This window comes from Pleurodeles waltl, chromosome 3_1 (assembly GCF_031143425.1).
Source record: "Pleurodeles waltl isolate 20211129_DDA chromosome 3_1, aPleWal1.hap1.20221129, whole genome shotgun sequence".
Classification (NCBI taxonomy): Eukaryota; Metazoa; Chordata; class Amphibia; order Caudata; family Salamandridae; genus Pleurodeles; species Pleurodeles waltl.
Window position 1 is genome coordinate 1,943,266,974 of NC_090440.1, and position 20,444 is coordinate 1,943,287,417.

Genomic DNA, 20,444 nt, shown 5'->3' on the forward strand with positions numbered 1-20,444 from the left:
ATGCACCCAACACTGGCCAGGACACATTCTTAGACTCCCTTGCTCCGACCCTGCTGTTGGACCCTAAGGCTCATGGGTTATGGGGGGCGACTTTAATTGCATACATGACACTAATATGGACCGCTCAATACCCCCACTCCATGGCACGCAGAGTATACAGGCAATACAACATTTTAAACAATGGTCCAGGCAATCTAATTTACATGACATCTAGTGCATAGGGCACCCAGAAGATGCTGAATACTCCTACTGTGCAACAGGCCATCAGGTCCACACTCGACTGGACTACCTTTTTTGTAATTCAGACTGCTGTCCCCTGTACGGTATTCCGAATACCTAGGCAGGACCCTTTCAGACCACTGCACACTATGAGTTGCAATCCAATGGGGAAGGGTGAGGCCCTCCATTTCAACGTGGCGGCTCTGCAGAGAAACCCTACAGGATACAGCTTACAAAGAAACCATAGCTCAACAGCTATACAGGTACTTCGGGGAGAACACGGGGTCGGCGGGATCCTGAGGACTCAAATGGGATGCTATGAAGGTGGTCATGAGGGGCCACTGCATCTCCATGACCTGGGGAGCTAAAACGACTCTTCTCCGAACTGTGCTTGAAATGGAGACACGTATACGGACCGTAGAGATCGAGGCGATCCAGGTGCCTGATGCGCGTCCCTGCCTGGTGGAATTGAACCGCAGCCATCAGGAGGAGGCACAACGGCTATGTGCGTTGGACTACAAGTCACTCCTGGTGCGCCAACATGCCAATGGGGACAAGCTGGGGCACACGTTTGCATGGTTGCTACCGACAGAGACCCCCAGAACCCTAAAAGGAGCTATACGTCATGGGGTAGGGCATAATCGAAATACTCAAGCAAACATTAACGAGGTATTCACCCAATATTATGAGCATTTGCATTCACCCCCTGTAGGAAGTTGGCTCTGTATGTACTATTTCAAAGTAAGAAATAGCATGCACAGAGTCCAAGGGTTCCCCTTAGAGGTAAGATAGTGGCAAAAAGAGATAATTCTAATGCTCCATTTTGTGGTAGTGTGGTCGAGCAGTAGGCTTATCAGAGGGTAGTGTTAAGCATTTGTTGTACACACACAGGCAATAAATGAGGAACACACACTCAGACAATTCCAGGCCATAGGTTTTTATATAGAAAAATATATTTTCTTAGTTTATTTTAAGAACCACAGGTTCAAGATTTACAAATAATACTTTAAATGAAAGGTATTTTACTCAGGTATCTTAGGAACTTTGAAATATCACAATAGCATGTACAGTTTTGGCAAAAATGGCAATAAGCTATTTTAAAAATGGACACAGTGCAAAAATCAACAGTTCCTGGGGGAGGTAAGTATTTGTTAGGTTCACAGGTAAGTAAAGCACTTACAGGGTTCAAAGTTGGGTCCAAGATAGCCCACCGTTGGGGGTTCAAGGCAACCCCAAAGTTACCACACCAGCAGCTCAGGGCCGGTCAGGTGCAGAGGTCAAAGTGTTGCCCAAAACACATAGGCTTCAATGGAAATAGGGGTGCCCCGGTTCCAGTCTGCCAGCAGGTAAGTACCTGTGACTTTGGAGGGCAGACCAGATGGGGTTTTGTAGGGCACCGGAAGGGGTGGTGGGGGGACACAATTAGGCTCAGAAAGTACACCCTCAGCGGCACAGGGGCGACCGGGTACAGAGTGCAAACAGGCGTCGCGTTTGCAATAGGATTCAATGGGGAGACCCGGGGGTCTCTTCAGCGATGCAGGCAGGCAAGGGGGGGGCTCCTCGGGGTAGCCACCACCTGGGCTAGGAAGAGGGCCGCCTGGGGGTCGCTCCTGCACTGGAGTTCGGTTCCTTCAGGTCCTGGGGGCTGCGGGTGCAGTGTGTCTTCCAGGTGTTGGGTTCCTTGAAGCAGGCAGTCGCGGTCAGGGGGAGCCTCTGGATTCCCTCTGCAGGCGTCGCTGTGGGGGCTCAGGGGGGTCAACTCTGGCTACTCACAGGGCTCGCAGTCGCCGGGAAGTCCTCCCTGTAGAGTTAGTTTTCCGCAGGTCGAGCCGGGGGCGTCGGGTGCAGAGTGGAAAGTCTCACGCTTCCAGCGGGAAACGTGTGGTCTTTAAAAGTTGCTTCTTTGTTGCAAAGTTGCAGTTCTTGTGAACAGGGCCGCTGTCCTCGGGAGTTTCTTGGTCCTTTTAGATGCAGGGTAGTCCTCTGAGGCTTCAGAGGTCGCTGGACCCTGGGGGACGCGTCGCTGTTGCAGTTTTCTCAAAATGGGGGGACAGGCCGGTAGGGCTGGGGCCAAAGCAGTTGGTGTCTCCGTCTTCTCTGCAGAGCTTCAGGTCAGCAGTCCTTCTTCGTCTTCAGGTTACAGGAATCTATCTTCCTCGGTTCTGGGGGCCCCTAAATACTCAATTTAGGGGTGTGTTTAGGTCTGGGAGGTAAGTAGCCAGTGGCTACTAGCCCTGAGGGTGGCTACATCCTCTTTGTGCCTCCTCCCTGTGGGGAGGGGGGGCACATCCCTAATCCTATTGGGGGAATCCTCCATCTGCAAGATGGAGGATTTCTAAAAGTCAGAGTCACTTCAGCTCAGGACACCTTAGGGGTTGTCCTGACTGGCCAGTGACTCCTCCTTGTTTTTCTCATTATCTCCTCCAGCCTTGCCGCCAAAAGTGGGGGCAGTGGCCGGAGGGGCAGGCATCTCCACTAGCTGGGATGCCCTGTGGTGCTGTAACAAAGGGGGTGAGCCTTTGAGGCTCACCGCCAGGTGTTACAGTTCCTGCAGGGGGAGGTGTGAAGCACCTCCACCCAGTGCAGGCTTTGTTACTGGCCACAGAGTGACAAAGGCACTCTCCCCCCCATGTGGCCAGCAACACGTCTGGTGTGTGGCAGGCTGGCAAAACTAGTCAGCCCACACTGGAAGTCAGGTATGTTTTCAGGGGGCATCTCTAAGATGCCCTCTGGGTGTATTTCACAATAAAATGTACACTGGCATCAGTGTGCATTTATTGTGCTGAGAAGTTTGATACCAAACTTCACAGTTTTCAGTGTAGCCATTATGGTGCTGTGGAGTTCGTGTTTGACAGACTCCCAGACCATATACTCTAATGGCTACCCTGCACTTACAATGTCCAAGGTTTTACTTAGGCACTGTAGGGGCATCGTGCTCATGCACCTATGCCCTCACCTGTGGTATAGTGCACCCTGCCTTGGGGCTGTAAGGCCTGCTAGAGGGGTGACTTACCTATACCACAGGCAGTGTGAGGTTGGCATGGCACTCTGAGGGGAGTGCCATGTCGACTTAGTCATGTTCTCCCCACCAGCACACACAAGGTGGCAAACAGTGTGCATGTGCAGAGTGAGGGGTCCCTAGGGTGGCATAAGACATGCTGCAGCCCTTAGAGACCTTCCCTGGCATCAGGGCCCTTGGTACCAGGGGTACCAGTTACAAGGGACTTACCTGGATGCCAGGGTTGTGCCAATTGTGGAGACAAAGGTACAGTTTAGGGAAAGAACACTGGTGCTGGGGCCTGGTTAGCAGGCCTCAGCACACTTTCAAATCATAACTTAGCATCAGCAGAGGCAAAAAGTCAGGGGGTAACCATGCCAAGGAGGCATTTCCTTACACCCCCTCCAGAGCCACTCCCAACGCACATACTTGAGTACTTGAGGGCAGTGGCACTCCCTCGGCTGACCCCACCACAAGTACTGGATTTAGCACAGCCAATCCAAATATAGGAGATCAACCTGGCCATCTGCCAGATGGTGTGCGCTAAGACCCAAGGTACCGATGGGCTCACTGTAGAGCTTCACGCCACCTTTCAGGCCACTCTGGCCCGCAAGCTACTTGCAGTATATCAGGAGGCACATCAACAGCGTATCCTGCTGAGCTCCTTGCGTGAGGCACTCATAGTAGTGCTTCCGAAACAGGGAAGAGATCCCCTTGAGGTTGGCCCCTATCTGCTGCTCTCAATGTTAACAATTGACTATAAACTACTGAGTAAGATTCCTGCCAACAGGCTGCTTCCCACGTGGATTTGTACCCCAAAGGGTGACCCGCTAAAATATCAGGCGTCTCTGTCACATCTTGGACGCGATAACTGAGGAGACTGACCCACCGGTAGCAGTCTCCTTAGATTTTGAGAAATAATTTGCCATGCTGAGCTGGCCCTATGTATTGCAAATTCTCGAGGAGTTTGGGATGAGCCTTAACTTTCTGGGTTGGATTAAAATGCTCTACACCGCTCCACAGCCACTGGTCCGCAATTGTCATCAGGTCTCCTGCTCATTCCACATTGGCAGAGGGACCCTGCCAGGGATGCTCCTTGTCCCTAATTATGTTTGCACTAGCCATGAAACCATTGGAGGCCCTGCTGCGTGCAAGGGGACCAGCTTGGGGCATTAGAGTGGGACCAGTGTGGCACACTGTGTCTCTCTATGCCAATGATGTGCTTATGTATCTTCGCAATCATGCAGGCACATTACTAGCCCTCTGACATACTTAACCATTTCGGAGAGCTGGCCGGTCTTAAGGTCATCTGAGGTAAATTTTGTAATTTCCCCTTACTCCAGCTTGACGCAGACCACTGAAAAGCAGGGGTTGGGGGCGACTTCCTTGGTCCTTCGACACTTTATGGTAGCTTGGGGTCAATATTTACCACACTGATGAGGCTATATTGGACGTCAACCATGGCAAGACCCTGTCCTAGGTTCGCCGATCCATGAGTTTTTGGACCCGACTACCTCTCTCACCTATGGGGAGAGCTGCGATTGCCAAAATGGTAATCCTTCCATGACTCCTGTACTTCTTTATAGTTCTACCAGTAATACCAACTGGGTCATACTTCGAGACTCTGCAGAGTCTGGAATCTGAGCTGGTTTGGGGACCTGCAAGGAAGCGGGTTGCAATTGATGTACTTCAGCGACCCTTGCTAGAGGGTAGGTCTTGCAGTCCTGAACATGGAATTTTACTTTGCTGTAGCTCAGCTGCAGTGGCCCATGCGATGGCTGGCCAGAGACAAGACGGCGGAGAGCGATCCGGCTCGGGTGGATTTGGAAGGCATGGACATATTGGAATGACTGTTTACACAAAGGAGCTGGGCCGAGTGACTGGGTTGGCCTACCCGGGTTGCTAAATTAGTCCAGAGCCACTACATCCAACCAGGCAGGCACTACTTCCCTATGCCCCGCAGTTGCCTCTGCAGTGCACACCGACCATAAGACGGCTGCTGGCTGCACACGACCCTTCCTACGGGCGGATGCTTGTGCTGCCCAATTAGGTCATTTATACAGTGACTGAATTCTACTCTCCTTTCAAGGGCTCCTGTAACCCTTGAAAGGACAGTAGCATTCAGGAGCTTTATGGGATCAGAGCTGGCCTTTTTTTGTCACACACGGCAATTAGGGTGGTGACTGGAAAAGAATGGGGTTAGGGACAACACGAACCACCAGTGCACCTTGGCCTGCAGTGCCTATTGTCACACGGGATGGGTCGACATGCAGTCTCAGTCCTCTACACGGCACTGCAGGGTTGGGACAATGACCTAATGGTCTGCAGCAAATGCAGATGGGAACACCTCCTTGACTACAGCACTCACTCCCAGGCAATGGCCCATGGCATTAAAAAGATTGAGGCAGGTGTCTAGAAACGCCCAACTAAAGATTACACACTTGAGTTATGTGCACCAGACATACCTCACACCACATTGCCTGCACAAGATGTTCCCGACGGTGTCCCCGGAGTGCCCCAGGTGCAGTCGCAATGACGCCACATTCCTCCATATGGTCTGGGAATGTCCCCTGTTGATGTGCACTTGGACCAGGGGGATAGAATATGTTTCCGAGATTACTGACATCAGGCTCCCCCTGGATCCTCTCCTTTGTCTGTTGGGGATCACGAAACGAACTAAACATCCAAATGGCACTTGAAACTGACCGATTTCACTCTGGTCCTTTATAGGAGACTCATTGTTATGACATGGAAAGCCGCTCAGACTCCCACGCTGGAGTGCTGGCTTAAAGTGACCCATAAGTGGGACCTAGCGGAAGCAGATGCTATGTCGCTCGACAGCAGGATGCGAGGGGAACATGCCTGCCTCAATCACACTGTGGGACACATTTGTGCTCAAACTATTCACACCCACCGACACCAGATGACGACATCATCCCTAGCGTGATGGAGAATTAAACAGCCTGCCCCCCTGGGCATGCAGTGCACTCCATAATAGAGAAACAACACCATGCCTCGCCGCTCTACCTTCCCTTCCACACTTTTATTCTTTTTCCCAACCCACCCCCCTGCCCAACCCTCCCCCCAGCTGTTTCTAGCTACATGAATCCAAGTGCACATACGGTCTCCCACCGCCCACCAGCCACAGTTATTGTTTTTGATCTGATTGTACTTAGGAACAGCTGCTGATTATTCTTATTGTCAACAACACAAGATACACAGCTCCTTTATTAATGCTAATGGTGCTTTTATCATGGTTGTTTATTCCTGCTTTTCTATGTCCACAACTTCATGTGGTTTTTGGATATGTTATCACGTTCTAATCAAAGCCATGAATGATGTGCAATGCCAACCTATTCACCTTTTCCAATTATGGCTCATTGTATCTTGTTCAATTCTCTGGTGAATGTGTTGAATACCAATAGAGAAATTTAAAAAAAGGAAGGATGAGTTGAAACATTTTTACATTCTTCTAGACTCACACCTTTCAGGCTACGAGGAAGAAGTCCTCTCATGACTACATTTATTTATTTATTTATTTATTTAATGCGTTTTTATATAGCGCGGACTTTACCCGAAGGTGTCAGAGCGCTTCACAATAGGCAAAGTAAAGATACAAGAGGAGAAGAATTACAAGTGAGCCTGTTACAAAAACAAATGTTACATTACATGAGGCAATAGTGATAATTGTGCAAGTATCAAGAGCAAAAAAAATACACGAGGTAGCAAACGATACGTTACGAAAGGAAAAAGTGACGTGTGCAGGTTACAAGAGCAGATAAAGTACGAGTAGAGGTAAAAAAAACTGCAATAAATGGTAGACACTCAAAACACTAAAACAATAGTTACGTTACATGAGGCAGTGGTGGCCGTTGTGCATGTATCAAAAGCAAACAAGATATAAGAGGTAGCAAGTGATACGTTGTAAAGCGAAAGGTGCCGTGTGCATGTTACAAAAGAATACAAAATACAGGTAGAGGTATAGTACTGCATTAAATGGCAGATACTCAAAACACAAAAACACCCTGGGAAGGCACTTCTATAGGCATGGAGAACAGAATTTCCTATAATGGAAGGACTTTCTTCAGAAAACAGAGGGCTTGAAATAAATTTGGAAGGGTCTTTGAAGGAGGAGAGCTTTGAGGTCAGTTTTGAAAGCCTGGGAAGAGGTGGTGGTCCGAAGCTGAGGCGGAAGTGAGTTCCAGATTCTCACCGCGTTGCCTGAAAAGGATTGGGCCATCGATCTTTCCTTCTTGAAAATGGGAGATTCAAGCAATAACTTTTCTGCATTACGTGATGGTCTGGAGCCCCCAGAGAGTTTCAGTTTATTCACCAGGTAGCGAGGGGAGGAGGAGTGCAAGGCTTTGTGGGTGATACATGCAGTTTTGTAGATAGATCTTGCCTCTATGGGAAGCCAACGGAGGGTGGATAAAATGGGTGTGATGTGGTTGCTTCTTTTGGCCCCATATATGAAACGAGCTGCTGAATGGAGAATAGACTTCAGGGGGGAAAGGTGGGATTTGGGAAGGCCAGTAAGAAGAGAGTTGCAGTAGTCCAATCTGGAGAGAACCAGCGATTGGACCAGGGTTTTAAGGTCGTGTTCCGGGAAGAAGCGACGAATCCCCCAAAGAAGGCGCAGTTGGTGTTGAGCAGACTTTGCAATGGAGTCGATGTGGGAGAGTAGATTGAGTTTTTTGTCGAGTATGACACCAAGGGATTTTGCGCTCTCGACAATGATGGGCTTATTGTTCATTAGATTGATCTGATCCATCCATGATTGCACTGGGGGATGAGAAAGTGAGGAGGAGAGGAGGAGGAATTCTGTTTTGGAGGGATTCAGGATCAGTTGATGAGTTGACATCCAGTTTTGAATGGAGTCGAGAGTAGAGCTAAGGAAGGAGAGATTGTGAGTGGAAGCCACCTTAAGGTAGATCCGAGTGTCATCCGCATATTAGTGGATCCCGGATTTACTCAGGAGATTTCCCAACGGTTCTAAATAGAGATTGAACAGTGTGGGTGCAAGTATGGAGCCTTGAGGAACACCTTGACTGACCGCTAGAGGAGCTGAAAGACTGTTCGCTATTTTGATCATTTGGGATCTATCAGAGAGGAAGGAGGTAAACCATTTGAGCACAGTGCCCTCCATGCCCATTCTCTGTTGAAGAGTGTTAAGGAGAGTGTTGTGATTGACAGTGTCAAAGGCTGCAGAAAGGTCAATAAGAATTAGAAGACAAGACTCCCCTGAATCGAGAATCCGCAGTGCGTCATCAATCACTAGTAGCAGGGCTGTTTCAGTGCTGCAGTTTTGAATGAAGCCGGACTGGAAATTGTCAAGAAGATCATTTTCCTTGATATGGCGAGAGAGTTGTTTTGCTACACATTTTTCTGTGATTTTCGCAAGAAAGGTTAGGTTAGTGATGGGACGGTAGTTGTTGAGGTCGTTCGCATCAGCGGTGGGTTTTTTAAGCAGAGGGGTGACCTGCCCAGTTTTGAAGGAAACAGGAAGGGAGCCTTGACTGAGGGAGAGGTTGACCAGAGTGGTCCAATAGGAAAGAGAATTAGTATAGAAGTAAATGGCAATGGCACTAGGGATGGGGTCAAGAGAATGGTTAGAGGGCTTTGTATCGAGGATGCATTTAAGGAGAGCCTCGTCAGAGATGGGGTCAAAGTTTTGCCAAATGGTTAAGGATTTGCGCTCCTCTGTAGGGGTAGGATGAATGAGCTGATCTACAAGTGATTTTACCTTTTCGTCAAAGAATACAGCGAATTCCGCTGCTTTCTTTGTTGAATCTTCTAATTTGGAGGTTGGGGGAGAGCTGTTTGGGTTCTTGATGAGGTCGAATAGTTTTTTGGGTCTATTTTTGGCTGAGTCAAGGAGGGATTTGTAGTGCGATGCTTTTCCAAGGAAGATGAGCTTGTGGTACTTGGATCTTGCTGAACGAAGCGTGGCCAAATTTTCAGTGGAGGGAGCTTGTCTCCATTGTTTCTCAAGGGCTCTTAGGAACTTCCTTTCTTCATAGAGGGATTTGTTGAACCAAGGTGCTGAGGGAGTGGGCCTTTTCTTTTTGCTTTGGAGAGGAGCGACATTATTGATTTCGACTGCAAGGACTGTGAGGCATTGGGAGGTGAGTTTGTTAACATCTAGGTCCGGGTCTAGCCTTGGAAGTGATAGCAAAGCAGAATCACAGAGGGTACTGAGTCAATATTTTTAGTGTCACGGAACCAGGAAGTAGCTCTCTTAGGCTGGCCAAGAGTTATAGAGTGTGATAGGTGAAGAGAGAATGGGTTGAGGAGGTGCTCCGACCAGTCTACATGAATAGGGGTAGCGATAGTCAGCAAGCCTGCTTTAGAAATAACAAGGTCCAGGATTGAGCCTTTAGAGTGTGTTGTTTCTGTGCAGTGTTGGATAAGATCGTTTGCAGAGAGGAAGGTGGCCAGCAAATTCGCATAGGTGTCTTGAGGCGAACCCCAGTGGACATTGAAGTCACCCACGAAGATCTGATTGTCACTTTGTGTGTATTGGTCGCTGATGCAGTCCGTGAGTTTCTCCATAAACGAAGGGCTGCTACCAGGCGGGTGGTAAATAGCATGGAATCTGAGAGGTGGGCGGTGGTGCAATTGAAGCTCAAGAGATAGGCGTTCAAAAGTGTGGAAGGAGCTGTTAGGAAGAGCCTTAAGTTGAAGGGAGTTTCTAAAGATGACTGCAACACCTCCCCCAACTTTGTCAATTCTGTCATTTCTAAGTATAGAATAGCCTGTGGGTACAAGGAGATCAAACATAGAGTGAGAGGTATCGTTGAACCAGGTCTCTGTGAGGAAGAGCATGTCAATATTGTGCAAGTTGATAGTATCGGAGATTTCAAGTTTGTGTTTTATTGCAGATCTGCAGTTGTGGAGCAAACAGCGCAGCTCTGACGCAACTGTTTTGGTGACGGGGGCACTTGGGCTATGAGGGGTGATAGGGATATTGTACTTATATGAGGGCGCTCGGGAGGGTTTAGGTGGGCGAGTGGTTCTGACAGAGGAGATGGTCGGAATAGTGTAGATAACAGGGTTACTGGGAAGTGGAAGTGAAGGAAGGGTGGCGTTCGAGTGCTTGTGTGGATTTGCAGACGACAGGCTATGCTTAGCTATAATGGGGTGTGGGGGTGAGGTGCATCTCGTGGAAGGGTGAGTGTTTGCCAAAGGAATTGAGGTGTGTGGAAAAGTCGAGATCTTGGAGCTTAAAACTAAAATGGTAGCTTCAAGTTGGGAGATGGCGGTGATTAGAGAGCCTAGCTTATTTTCCAGAGAGAGTAAGGAAGAGCACGGCATGTTGGGTGGCTCGATGGAAACAGGAGGGGGTGCACTAGGCAGTGTACGGCAGGGAGAGGTGGGGGAACGGGAAGGGAGTAGGGGTATAGGGTTCAGAGGTGGGGAAAGGTTTTAGATGAGAGCAGGAGTTGGTGCGCCAGGGGTGAGAGGAGAGTTGTCGTTGTTGGCGTTGCAAGAAGGATAGGAATTAAGGGCAGAATTAGGGGGCGATAGGAGAGGAGTGAGGCGGTAGGAGAGGGGAGGAGTGTGAGGAATCATAGGGATTAGGGAGGTTTGGAAGGAAGGGAGGGGAGGGGGTTGGATAGGTCCTGGTAGCTAAGTGAGGTGGCTGTGAGGGAGCGGGTATCAGGCAGAGTGGGGGGGATTTGGAGAAAGGGAAGTTGAAGAAAGGAAGTGATTCTGCTCGGTCCGAGGGAGGGAAGGGGTTACCAGGGGAGGAAAGGGAGTAGCACAGCATTGCTGGAGGAGAGTGGGGAGGGAGAGAGATGGAATGTATTTGTGGGGAAATCGGGGTACATAGTGAGGGGAGGAGTGGGCGGAAAAGCAGAGAGGAGGAGGGAACAAGGGGAACGTAGGGAACATAGACAAGGGGAGAGGGCTGGAGGAGAGGTGGTCTAAGGAGGGGGGTGGCCGGAAGGGATAGGGGGGAGGAGATGAGAATGGAGTGCCGGGACGGTGCAGAATGGACGAGGAGCGTGTTAGCTAGAGGTAAGGCTAAAGTGAGGAGGGGAGGGGCATACTGTGAGGGAGGAAGAATGGGAGGGGAGGTCCGAGGGGAGAGAAGAGGGTCGACCTGTGCCTCCCCAGGGTGCAGCCTATTGGAGAGTGGGGGGGTCAAAGGAGGAGAAAGGGAGTAATTGGTGGAGCTAGATGGAGAGTCAAGGGATAGCCCGGTCGCAGGGGAGGGGAGTAGGGAAGGGAAGAGGCGGTCAAAGAGAGAGAGACAGGTGTCTTTGGCTTGGATCATAACAGTACCGTTGTTATAGAGTGAGATAGTGAGGGAGCCGTTAAAACCCGCAGAGGGGGAAATTTTTAGCTGTTTCCCATGAGCGATAGAGGAGGAGGAGGTGACGTTAAAGGAATTGTAAAAGCTGGTAGACCAAGAGGGTATGTCGTGCGTGAAAAAAATTTGATCGTTTTTGAGCATTGTAAAACTGATCGACAAAAAGGGAATCGGGGAAACATTCAATGGTGTTATGCTTGAAACGTTTTGCTGCAGCTTTAGTCAGGTTAGAAGGGTAGATGATTTTGTAGCAATTAATTCCAGACTTAATTCGAGCGGTGGCCATGTTGGGAGATTGTGGAGGAGGGTGGTGGTGGGGATAAGGGAAGGGTGTTACTGGACGGTGGTGGTGAGGAGAAGTATGAGGGCAAGAGGGGGGCACATAATCCAGACGTCGGGTGAAGGAACCTGAGTTATTGTGGAGACAGGAAAGTGAGGCGATAAGGGATAGGTTGTTACTTCAGAACAGGGCTGATTCAACAAGATAGGACTGAAGATGGAGTGGTGTAAGAGGAAAATCACTGTACTTATCATCCTGAGATATAAACCACATATAGCACAGCATCACAATAGGTATCAAACGCATTGTACGCCCAAAATCTCAACAGTCTAATATTAGACACTTACCTCCTAAGTATCACCAGCATTATGGGCAAAAAGCACAGGGTGGAACATAATTTCACTAGCGTAACCCAAAGTATGCAAGACGACCTCAAAATCATAAAACACAATTTAGAGGTAGCCAGAACAGGGTCTGAAAATCAAACTACAAGAAATACATTTCCTAGCACCACAAATACACAATGGGGCCTGGCGCCCTACAAACCACCAGGACCCCCTGGTCAACTGGCCAACTCAAAGGGGCTCAAATGCCCTGTGTCCAGAATGTCGGGGCTGCTGCCAATGCAGCGAAAGAACAGCGTGCGTACTTGCGCAAACCTAAACGTTGCAACTGGCACTAAGTGCTGCACAGCTGTGAAGAAATGGTGCAAGGAGTGCATCTCACTCCTAACTCAGACAGAACTACCTCCAAATGCCCTAAGAGTCTAGAGGAGGATAACTTTCGTCAGTTCACCCGTTGGGAGAGGATTTATCTGCTCTTATTGTGCAGCTGTTCCCACCATTGTCTCCAGCTTACTTTATATATAGAGCAGCGGACGAGAACAAAAAGAACGTATTCAGTCTTTTAACAATCCTTCCTCATTACGCGAAACGTCTGGAATTAAGCATTAAATACGATCTGTCGGCGAAAAACTGAGATACGTGAGTTCTCTGCGAGACATAAAACACTAGGTTTACTATCAACCGAAAGCATTTTCTCTGAATATACCTTTGCTGACTGAGCTGCGCATTTAAGAAACCGGTAGGGAGAGTGACAGAAACCCGTTTAAAATGGCCGCCAGTTGGCCCTGGTGCTTTTTTTTAATTTTTTTATTCTTTCTTCTTTCAGTACAGTGGCTACCGTTCCCCTCACAACAACATGCTCAATAACGAAAATCGGAGTACCGTCGGGCGGACAGGTACCCGAGTTGTAAAAATAATCCGGCGTCCAGCACCGTGGCGTTTACCACACCGTCGGCGCGAGGCCGGTAACCTTAATTTCTTCCTCTCCGGGGAACACAGCCATGTCGGGGCCGGGAGCCGCGATGGAAAAGCGGAGTCAAGATGGTTTGGCTGCCGATGCAGTTCCTACGAGCGCGGTTCATAAAACAATATTTTAGGTTAGCTAAATAGCACCTCGTTGTAGAAGTCTACCCCCGTGAGCGAAAAGCAAATCCTTCTGTCGGAAATGGTGTCCTCACGGTTTCAGACAGGAGACAGCCATTGTGTCTAGGCGCGTCGCGTTCGTCCTTCGTCTGTGTCCCTCCAGGTTCGCGGAGGCTGCGGACAATATCTCACTCGCTCCGCACTCGTTATTTACCCGCTCGGCCCCTAGCAACCTGGCTTCCCAAGCAGGGAATAGGGGTAGACTGCCCCAGTCCGGTACTGCTGCGAGAGGTCCCTCTCGCTCTCCGGTCCTAGGAGAGGGTCCCCCACTTGGTGGTCCTGTGAGACGCTCCCTCCACTGAGCTACCGGAGAGGTATGCGGATTGCCCGCGACTGCAGCTTGGGTCCCGTCGCCACACTCCGACACTCCGGCAATGCGCCACAGCTATAATTGAGCTGCTCATAACTATCAGCTATAATAAACAATGTAGGTCACAAACTGATACCAGTACTACCGCAATGCCCATGAAATATGAAAAATAATGAATGGGTATGACATCAGTGCCATGAACTGCGAGTTTTTAAACCACTTCTGCTCTCTGTCGTGCCCTATGACTGTCACGGTCTCCTACCCACATCTTCCGAGGCTCGCTAAATGCAAACATTTACAGGAGGCACACTCTTAGGCTGAGGCAGGCATTCACTTGCACTTCCTTCAGTCCCATCCAAACTCTGGAGGAAATGGTCCGGCCTTGAGCAGCCCTGGCACTATTAACTGAATGTAAGCATTCCAAGATGGGGGCTCAGTGACTGCTGCTCAACATCTCAGAGCGGTTGTGATGAGGTACCTCTGCATCCTGCTCACGGAGGCCGTACACTCTCTCCAAGCGCTGAAGGCTTCTGGCACATAACGTCCTCTCTTCCAGCAGACACTCCAGAAGAAGGACCAGCTGGTCTGGAAGAAGCTTTGGGAAATTGTAAGCAGCAGGCTTTTTAAATGCCGGGCTCTCGGTGAAGACATTCAACCCACGGCTTGGCCACCTTGTAACGTGCTTCTCGCGTTTCTTTCCTCAGATACTTTCCAAGCTGAGAAGGCTGTTCCCGCCACCACGCACCCCAGCTCCAAATTGCTGCCTGGCCTGTGAAGCATCTCCTTGGTGGACAAGCATCCTCTGGAAAATGAGGCGAAAAGGAGACTGAGGTGTCTCTTCTTGCCTGTGCTCTCTCAAAGGAGAAAGGAGCCGGAGAGCTCATAGAAGACAATGAAAGCCTCCACTTTTTCTTCAGGGGTATTTTGCCCACCGAACAATGCTTATATATCAGTCTCCAAGGTGTCGACTAATCCTGTGATGTGGAATCTCAATGCAGAATGTATCAACAGTAAATGCCTCGACGTCGACTGATGTAGTGTGAAGCCGAATGTAATGATGGTGTCAGGCGCTGAGGGTTTTGGAGTTGATGGTATCCCTGACGCCTACTGATGATGATGATGATGTTTCACCACTGGCACTGATCCTCCCGCTTATGGCAATCAAACAAGGCCTGTACTTTTCCCCAACTTTGAAAGCTTTCAACATCGAGCAAGAAGGGGAATGTTAGGAGTGGTGGGATTCATTGTACATTCTTTTCTCGTCACAGGCTGCGTCATACTAGAAGCAAATGCTTCCCTGGAGGCATTATGCTTTTTTCCTTATCCTTCCAATCATGTGGTCCAGCTTTTCTCTCAATCTAATCCCCTCTTTTTCCTTGAGGGTTCTGTTACATTTTAGTGCAGAAATGACAGTAGTTGGTGAAATGGAAGGCACATCACGCTGCCCTGACGAGGATTAAAGGTGCCATTCTTCATACCCCAGGAAGGACACTCGACGAACAAGGAAGGCATTATGACTGAAAAAGATATTTGAAACAGCTAGTTTGAATGTGCTGTACATCAACAAGAAATGTTGGGTGAAGTAGAAGCCAGGGGTTATTTCTGACAGAAAACAACCAAAAATAGACTGAAAAACACCCATGATGTTCCGAAGGTCCCACTCTCACAAGTGAGAGACAATGAACTGGATCCGACCGGCAACTGTCAGTACAAAGCACCGTGGGGTCTGAAACCTCTAATTCTCTACACGGCACAGAGGTTTTTAAGTCTTCTAATGCTAAGCCTATTGGGTCTACTTTTTCCTTCTCCGTATAGAGGTTTACGAAACAATTTTAGTTAAAGTGCTGGAGGGTAGTTTGGACAGAAAGTTTATTTTAGAATACTTATAATTCCAGGAAGCGATTCAAACACTGATAGTTTTTAGAAGGTGCTCTCTGGCTCTACTGTTGACCGTGCACCTGCATCCTGTGCAGATTAAATGGTGTGATTGATCCACAGTCCCCACAAGCGGGGGGAGGGGAGGGGTATTTTCTTAATGTTTGACTATCAATGAAGATCCTGTTATGCAGACCCTATGCTACTTCTGCAGGGGCTACGTTGGCATAGAATCTATTTTAGAAACATACTATCTTGAATTTCACACTAGGCTTAAACAATAATTTAAAGTGTCACAGTATAGCCAGTCAATTTATCTAATGTGTTTCCCACCACACCCAGCCCATAAGCTGAACAGTATTTTATCCTTAACAAGCATTCCAAATTGCACAGGTTACACCTCGAACAGCAATTGCACAATATACAGGTTACAAACATATTATGTTGAAGGGGTTCATAGTACCCTTGACAGTATATTACAAACTTACAATGCAACTAGGTCCATATTTAATTTGTCTATATTACATGTAGCCCCTGACCTCTTCTTCCACTGCTCCTGCCACAACCAGTCCACATCACCCACCTGCGCTGCTTTTTCTCCAGGTCATGGTTCCGCCCTTGTTGGCCCTCTAGGTGCAGTTTGGTGTCCTGCAGCTCCGACGTCAGTCTCTGGCACTTCTTCTTCAGCTGCTGCAGAGCTCGCTGAGTTTCCTCATTATCAGCTTGCAGGTCGGCCAGCTGAGGTGTGCAGCAAACACAGAAGAAAATGGGTGAGTAGCAAGCGCGGAGCACCAGCACACATATTCCAGGGCCTAATGACTTGTACTGAGGTAATGTAAAAGTCATCCTTCTAGTGCTCCTTGAGTTATTTTAATGAGGTTCTTAAAACGATCTCATTCCCTGCACTGAGCTCGCTTCGCATTCTCTGTGATGCGGTTAGAATTACTTCAACATTCTACTGCGCCATTCATAATTTACCCTTGGAGTCCCAAATCTCTGATCTGCTCATCACTGTGTAATGCGGACTGAGTGCCTGGAGAATGGCACTATGTTGATTCAAACTGACAAAAATATACACTGGCATCTCTTCTATGAGCAAAGACAGATATGTCAGCCTAAATGTTATAGGAAAGGATTCCGCTGGAATATTCCACTGAGACCATTCCACTCCCAAAGAAGATTCATTGAAATTATGGCAAAATATTAAGACAGGGGTCTCCAATCTCTTCAGTAACAAGATCTACTTTGGTTCAATGGAAATCACCCCGACTTACTAATATTACTACTGCAATAATGACCACATCAGTCAAGATTACATTAGTGCCCACACTATGCAAGATTACCAACAATGTGCAGCATCGCCAGCAGTAATGTAGAAAGTGGTGTCAATTTGGAATGCATCTACATGGGTAATACTTAATAACCATAGTGGTATACTTATATTAATTCAACCAGGTAAAAGCTTCTAATTGAATAGGCTGGGATTCACACATGAGTGCTACTTACAGGTAACTGAAAAGCTACCAGTAGGTCACGAGCTACATGTTAGAGAACCCTGATGTAAAACAACATGTCTTTTCAGGGAGTGGTCCAGTGCTCTGGAATGCACTACAATCGTCTGTGTTCACAGAAGAATGTGACAAAATTAATAAACTCAGAAGCAAACTTACGACTTCTACAGGAAACACTCTCAGAGGAGCAGGCACCAGGTAAATGCAACTTTTGTCAGGCACTTAGAGAGTTCAGCATTAAAGACTATAGAAAGCTACATTCACTTGCAGAAGAGAAGTAATTCTACGTATCTGGCCTCATTTAAAATTGCAATTTTGAGACTGCATAGCAAGCAGGTGCACAGAAGGCATGTATAGTCTAAGAACTGATTTTGATATTCCATTTTTAAGAATGGTCTACTAATGATAGAATAAAAAAAAATTACAAGTAACCATGCAGTCGTCAGATTTGAGAAAGCCATATCTATTGTTTCTACATTATACTAATTGAAGATAATCTTTTAGTCTGATAGTTCCCACTTGATATGCTCCATATTTAGTCCATAGAATACAGCTAAGGAGACAATCTAACAACCTCTGACCAAAAAGCCAGGGTTCCACTGGTTTCCACTGTGATTATATTCACTGGCACTGGCAGGCTGGCACAATAAATGATTACTTCACATGGGGACCCCGATGTTTAGGAGGGGTTAAAGGGGAGAAATATTTTCCACAGCTGTAACCAGAGTCTTACTAATGTGTATCGCTGGAATGGAACGAGGCTTTGCAGCTGGCAGATGCAGACTCACCCTTCGCTCTAGCTGCCGCTTGCTCTGCTGCTCCACCTCCAACTTGTCCTCAAAGTCTTGCTGCAGGCGCTTCTTCGTGAAGTCAATCTCACGCAGGGAGCGCTCGTACTTCAGACGCCACTCACCTCCTAAGAAAACACACATTTCAGTCAGTCCTTGTACATATATTGCCAGCTGCTACCACAACCAGCTACCAACACAACTCCAGTTGCAAATAATTGCCGGTTATTACCTGAAACCCAAGTTACATGATTGCAGCACAGCCCTACCGGCAAAGAACATCAGCAAATAACTATCGTTTTGAGCAAAAACCAGGATGGGGAATACTTTTTGGGCCATCAACGAATAGCTATCCTTTCAAGCGTGGGTCTGAGAAACTGCCAATGCTAGTTAACAGGAAAAAAAAGTTCTCAATTCTCTAGACAAAAGTATAAAGAATTATTTATAAACTGTTTTGACAACTTTCTTACAATAATTCTGCAACAATATTTAAAAACTAATCAACACGGTTCTTTAGACAACAGTGTCGGAATTATATTAGAAACAGGATACTTATTGAGTTTTCAGTGTATTTCAGAAAGGTACGTGCAGAATTCTTCAAAACCAGAGCACAAAATTCTATCACAATCATGATTTTATTCAACATTAGTGTGTCAGGGTTAGTTCGTTTAAAAGAGCACAGTTTAAATTTAAACCTAAGTTGTACAAAATGTCAATAGAAGTTAATACAAAGGACCTTGTTTCTTTAAGATGCTTAAATATTTTATATGAATGTCAGTCCTTCTAGTATGATGCTCGTGAAAGCCCCGGCCATGACACTGAGCGCATCTACCCCACTCCACGGCTGCAGCCAGTCCTGGCAGCCTCCTAAGCAACAAGACATCATAGAGGCAAAAAAGGGAAGCCCAAGGCGCACCTGTGTCGTCGTCGTCCATCTCGCCATTGAGCTCTGATGCACGGATTAGACGGGCCTCCATCACTTCCATCTCCATAGAGTCCATCTTCTTCACCAGCGCATCATACTTGGCCTAAACAAAAGGCATGTTTGTTTATTTGCAGGGTGCATTAACCCCCTAAATATCTGGGTGCTTGGGCATCCTCACAAGCTGTAACTCAGAAATGCTATTCCACGTCATCACATGTTCTCATATTCATGGTCAAATGCTGTAATTCATGTTTGGAAAGTTTCTTAGACTTTCTGCCGGCCCACTTTGTAATAATATGGCCCCTTTCAGTGCAAACATAGTTCGACTGTTCTTCACACTAGTGGCTGTAGACTGAAATCTGTTGAGACTTCCTAGATTTAAAGGCTAATTGGAGGCAAGATTGAAAGTCCAGGCTGCTGGAAGGCGAGGAGGTGTGTGGGCCATAAAGGAAAGTAGCCTTTCCCACATATTAATAGTCACCCAGACACTAAGAAGATGGGCAGATATGCACAGACCGCATACCTGATACTATCTTGAAAGCGTTAAACAGGTCAACAGAGAGATTGTAATGCATAGTCTATAAAAAACATTATATTTGACTTGTTTCTTCAACAAGTCTTTACTTCTGCTTTTTGTAGTGTGGCTCACTATTCCTGTCAGTGTAGTTTCTGTAAAACAGCCTTGTTTCTTATATTCAAGGGTTTTACATTAACTAACAGGCTTATCTTCTCTTGTAAGACATAATCATGAAGCAATGTCACAGTCTGCACAAACTTATGAAACAAAAAGCCCTTTTAGTGCTAAAACTAAAACATCTAACAAAACAACAAAATGGAATTGGTAAAGCACACCATTAGAAATAAAACTGAAGTAAACAACTAGGAATGATGCAAATTTTCTTCATTAAATTGGTCTGACCATGAGTGGCCAATGGAGCTTTCAAAGAAGCAGTCCTGGATGGGCCAATGGTGGTGGCTGGCATTTAGTTAGCGGGCAGCATTGTGCCAGCCTCGCATTGATGTCAACTCAGACACCACAACTCAACGAACATTGGCCTTAGAAGATGAGCATCCAACAGGCATGACGGAGTGTGAGAGATTCGAAGCACTGTCTCACCTGCAGATCCTTCATGTCCTTCTCAGCCCGAAGCCTCTCTGATGTCTCTGTCTCAAGGAGCTGAGAGGCCGACTCCCCAGTGTTCCTCTCGTCTGTGAGTTCTGAATTCAGTTCCGTAATCTGAGACATAAGGCAAGTCTGTCAGATGCACATCTTCATTTTCAGTACAAGAAATAACAGGAAGAAGAAACAATCTAGGCGTTGCATTCTGGTCCTGACAGCATACCTGGACCAGTTTTACAAATCGGGGGCATTATCCCCGTTTGGCCACAGCACGCCTTTATATAAGGTCGCCAGACGCAAACAGGGACAATGCGTCTTATTACAATGAATGCTCTGCCCCAAGGAACATGCTTCCGTATAACACAGAGCAGCTGCTTCAAAGCCACTCTGTGTTATTCTGTGCAGGCAGGAGCACACCTGCACTTTAAAAAGGGAATAGAGAGCCCCCTTCAGGCCGGGGCACTGAGTGACTGCATCCATCAACAGTGGGGTGTCTGAGGAGATCCCTGGGACCCTCTTTAACCCTTTGAGAGGGCTGTCGCCAGGTGGGCATACTGACAGTATGCCACATTTTTGTGGTGCACTGTTAATGCATCTCCCAAGGGCACGTATGC

At 47.6% G+C, this 20,444-nt stretch overlaps 1 protein-coding gene across 11 annotated transcripts in view; it reads right to left on the bottom strand.

Annotated features, from left to right (window-relative positions):
- Positions 1 to 20,444, bottom strand: part of MYO18A (myosin XVIIIA) — an 805,500-nt gene that overhangs the window by 250,410 nt on the left and 534,646 nt on the right. For all 11 annotated transcript variants that reach the window (XM_069226228.1, XM_069226223.1, XM_069226221.1 and 8 more), the window contains 4 exons: positions 19,828 to 19,947; positions 18,702 to 18,813; positions 17,786 to 17,913; positions 16,070 to 16,224 (listed from right to left, as the gene is read on the bottom strand). In XM_069226228.1, the coding sequence (XP_069082329.1) occupies positions 16,070 to 16,224; positions 17,786 to 17,913; positions 18,702 to 18,813; positions 19,828 to 19,947 (515 nt within the window). The remainder of the gene's footprint in view (positions 1 to 16,069; positions 16,225 to 17,785; positions 17,914 to 18,701; positions 18,814 to 19,827; positions 19,948 to 20,444) is intronic.